Raw genomic sequence first — 4,069 nt, forward strand, 5'->3', positions numbered from 1 at the left:
CACAACCAGTCTAGCCGATTGTTAAGTGCTCCAGAAGAGGTGAGGCTGTTTCCATACCTGTATGCTTCCCAAGCTCTGCAAGAGTATCCTGGTACATGCTCAGCATCTGATCACAGTGAGCAATAACACTTTTGCGCATGTTGTCCCAGTGAGGAGCAAGTTCTCCCAAGTCTTTCAGTTCCTGATTTCTGTATCAAGAGGCAAAAAAAAGAGAAAGCACTAATTAGCTCATTAATCCATTAACATCAGCCAAGTTAATCCATTAACATCATCCAAATTAATCCGATTAATCCAAAACCAGTTTGTTAAAAAACATCAAAAGCAACTCCTTATAGAAATAAAACCTAGTTTCATGATGCTTGTAAAATCTGATTTCAGCTGTTACTCAGCCGCACAATAAGGAATGTCAAAGCAGTGACTAACGCTGTAATTTGTGTTCAGAACTCATTTGGCACAGATGCAATGGCCTGCAAACTGAAACAGCCTTTCTGCCCTGGAGGTAAGGAGGCTTCCAGGCTCCAGAGAGCTGTGTTCACTGCAAGCTGCTTTTTGGGAAGAAATATTAAACACCGTTGTGGAGAATGCAAAGTTTACTCCTTTTCCAACACTTGCAGTGTATCTGTTTTGATACCCGCTACTCTTTGGATAGTTCCACACGCATCACAAACACAGCTGTAGCTGTGTTTCTACAGTTGTCGGTTTAACCAACACACCAGCACTCACCACATTTCTTTAGTGTTAAAACCAAAACAAAACACACAAACCAAAAAAAAAAACCACCAGTCCCCTAAAACTTAATCTTCAGCCTTACAGCTGCGTTCATCAGGTCAAAACAGCGGTGTTACGGTAACCAAACATGCCACTGAAAATCCAGAAGGAAATCCTCTAGCAAATTATCAGTTTTCCTGTACACTCTCGAGAGCTGACCTGAGCAAAATAGAGATCACTCTAATTTCCTACACAAACAAGCACAGTCAGAGTATACTGGCTTTTCTGTTTGTTTTCGCCACTCGCAAAGTTAGTTCACCCTGTATCTACCCCAGCGCCACTTTGGGGGACCTGCTTTTAGAGCAGCTGAAAATGAAAGACCTCCAGTCTTCAAACAGTTGGAATTGTTCAGGAGAAAACTTGTGCAACAAGACCAACTAGTTTTCCTCATTTTCCTCAAAGCATCAAGCAGACTGTTTCACTGCAATACTTGGAAGTCTCAAACTAAAAAGGCTTCCAGAGAGCAGCCCTTGTATATAGGAAAATTACTGAAGAAAATGAAAAACAGTGGGAGAGGAGGCAGAAAGGGGGAGAAAAAGACCAATGAGACTGCAGCACAGGAACACAGAGCTACGCTTACCGCAACAGTTCTGACCACTAGCCAAAAGGTCTTCATATTATTTATTAAATAGAAAAGCCCCACACTGATACACGGATGTTTTCCCCATCATTATTAGCTTTGCATTAGAGTGAACACTATTAGAATAAGCTATATAGCCATAATTCCGCTCCTGGTTAACAGGACAACCAAAATCAAATAGATTGCACTGGAAGCAGAATTAAGGCTTTTTATTTCTGCATGTGCGCTACTGGATTACTAATGATGTAAAATTACTGCTTTTCCTTTCATTCAACCTGAAAAACAGAAGTAGATGAAACAGTTCAACTTCATCAATACGAACTGGCAATGCTGTAGCACAAGAAACATCAGCAGTAAGAGGACAAAACTGTTTTCAACCACCATTTTTCTTGCAAGCTTAAAATGAGACTCCTATTGAATGAAAACCTCAGGGCTTCCTCCTACGAAATGCTCGTAAGATCTGGCAGGGTATATGATTTTATTTATTTCCAGTGAAGATATTTTACCCCTTAGTATTTATGCTGTCTTATTTAATAGTTTCAGCAACAATGTTTGGACCTGGCTGAACTCCAGAGCTTTACTGCTCCTCCTAGAAAGGAATAAAGTATTCTGTAGAGATCGGAGAAATACTACACAGTGAGAGGTACGCACACAAATATGCCACATTCAGAGCCCTCCGTCCCATGGAAAACCCACTGTGGGGGCTCTGCTCCCCTGCCCCTATCTAAGCCCACTCCTGCAGCTGTTGGTCCCTTGCTTGTCAAGCAACAGCGAGAGTACAAACGCCTTATTTCGGACTAAAATACTCAACGAAACCCCAAAACCTAGGTGGCTGACTATGCATTAACTCCACTGAGCCAACAGCAACAGGAAGGGAAAGCTCAAATCCTGCCATATTAACGTTAACATGTTTTCACGGAATGTCAATTCCCTGCTGTTACCGTTGATGACAAGGCTTGTATTTGTTTGATCTCAGAAACACAGAGGCATCACTGCAGTCGAAATACAGCCACTAGTATGACATAAAACGATAGATCTTCTCTGTGATGTTTTAACAAAGCAAGCCTGCAGTTTGATAGTAACCTAGAGCATATATAGCGTGGAAACCTTAAATGCTATTTTTTCTAAACTTATTTTCATTTAAAAATACAGCAAAGTCAAACCCATGAGATATGACATAGATATTCCTCCAAAAACAGCCTTCTTGCACATTTTAGATCTGTTTTTCCAAATGCAAGTACACAACATAGGATTTAGATACTATTTGTGTCTGGTGATTTCTTACTATTTACCACTGCTGCTGTTATTCAGAACAGCTTTCAGTTATGTCTGAAACAAGAACTATATTTCCTATACCTAAGCTCCATCAACAATATTCCATAGTTTCAATAATGTTCATTTATGAACATTATTGTGAAGGGCCACTCCTAAAAGTAAACAGATAGAAGAAACGTAACACTTTCCAAACTTGGAATTTTATAGTTTGTATTACTACACACAACAACAATCTTAAAAAAACCTTCAATTTGTTTTAATAATACTATAACATTTACATGAGAACTTATTTCACTGAGTAACTTTAAAAACACACTTCAACAAATTGTGTCGCATGACAACTGTGCTATAAAAGAAAAATCAATATTTATAATATTTATTGGTTCTACGAAGGGCAAATCAGTTACTGATTCACCTTTTCCATGCAGCCATAGAATTTTGACTAGCTTGTCAACAGAGCAGTAACCTTAGAGCAAACTCAACACCGTTAAAATAGAACTATTTATCATCTTCTTCCCCCAGTCCGAACTCCAACTCACAGGTAACAGGACTCATCACCATGACAGATCCTGTGCTCAGCATCAACTTCAACTCTTCTTACAGAATCAAACCCAAGCTTTATCTACAATCTTGCTATTCGGCTTCTCAGACTCTCTCCTGGATAGTCTTTTCTGTCAATGCACAACGGAGCTTGTCTCCTGCCTTGATTACTTCAAGATCTTCCTTGGTGGTCTTGACAAAATCTTGCTTCATCTGTATCTAACCAGAATGTAGACGTAAACAGTCTGCCCTACCCTTCCTCCTCTACTTCAACCACTACCTAATTAGCTTATTTTTAAGCCTTCCTCAGGTACTTTCTATTTTTCACATTCATTCTTTCTTTCAGTAGACTAATTATACCAGCTTTCACTAAGCAAATCCCATTGTGGCTGGAAGTAGTTTCCCATTAAAAAAAATCCAAAATCTACCTGTTGCCCTTTCTTCAAAACTCTTCTCTGCCGTTGCGGCAGAAAAATTCAGTATTGGATCCTGATCTGTTGAAAGCACTACATACCATATTAGTATAAAGAGTAATGATCATTGGTGCTAACACAACACAATTTTAAAGAGATGGAAAATTCGAAGAGCAAGTTATGAGACTCCCCAGGATCCTACAGCACTATTAGAAATGTCAGAAACTGTCATTTCAGGATCCTACTTAAAAACCAACAACTTCTTTTACTCTGAAAGACGTACTGATAGCTACAGTCTGTGGGCACTTTGCTCTTTAGGGTTCTTGAGTCCAGACACCACAGTGGAAAGCACAGTAAAAAACTCTGGGCACTGAGAATAAAATCAAGAAAAGCAAAAACCAGCAGCAAGACACTAAGATTAGCAAGATGAGTCAGAAAGGGGCATTCCCTCAAAGACCTCTTCTGGATCTCATTATTCCGTCTCAGAAAAGGC

At 39.5% G+C, this 4,069-nt stretch overlaps 1 protein-coding gene across 1 annotated transcript in view; it reads right to left on the reverse strand.

The window, feature by feature from the left end:
• The window catches only part of LOC104500276 (type II inositol 3,4-bisphosphate 4-phosphatase-like), a gene marked incomplete at its 5' end in the record, with an annotated part of 24,614 nt that overhangs the window by 5,099 nt on the left and 15,446 nt on the right, over positions 1-4,069 (reverse strand). The window contains one exon of the mRNA XM_010143893.1: positions 58-188. Coding sequence (XP_010142195.1) covers positions 58-188 — 131 coding nt within the window. The remainder of the gene's footprint in view (positions 1-57; positions 189-4,069) is intronic.

Source organism: Buceros rhinoceros, unplaced genomic scaffold, assembly GCF_000710305.1.
Source record: "Buceros rhinoceros silvestris isolate BGI_N320 unplaced genomic scaffold, ASM71030v1 scaffold37199, whole genome shotgun sequence".
Lineage (NCBI taxonomy): Eukaryota > Metazoa > Chordata > Aves > Bucerotiformes > Bucerotidae > Buceros > Buceros rhinoceros.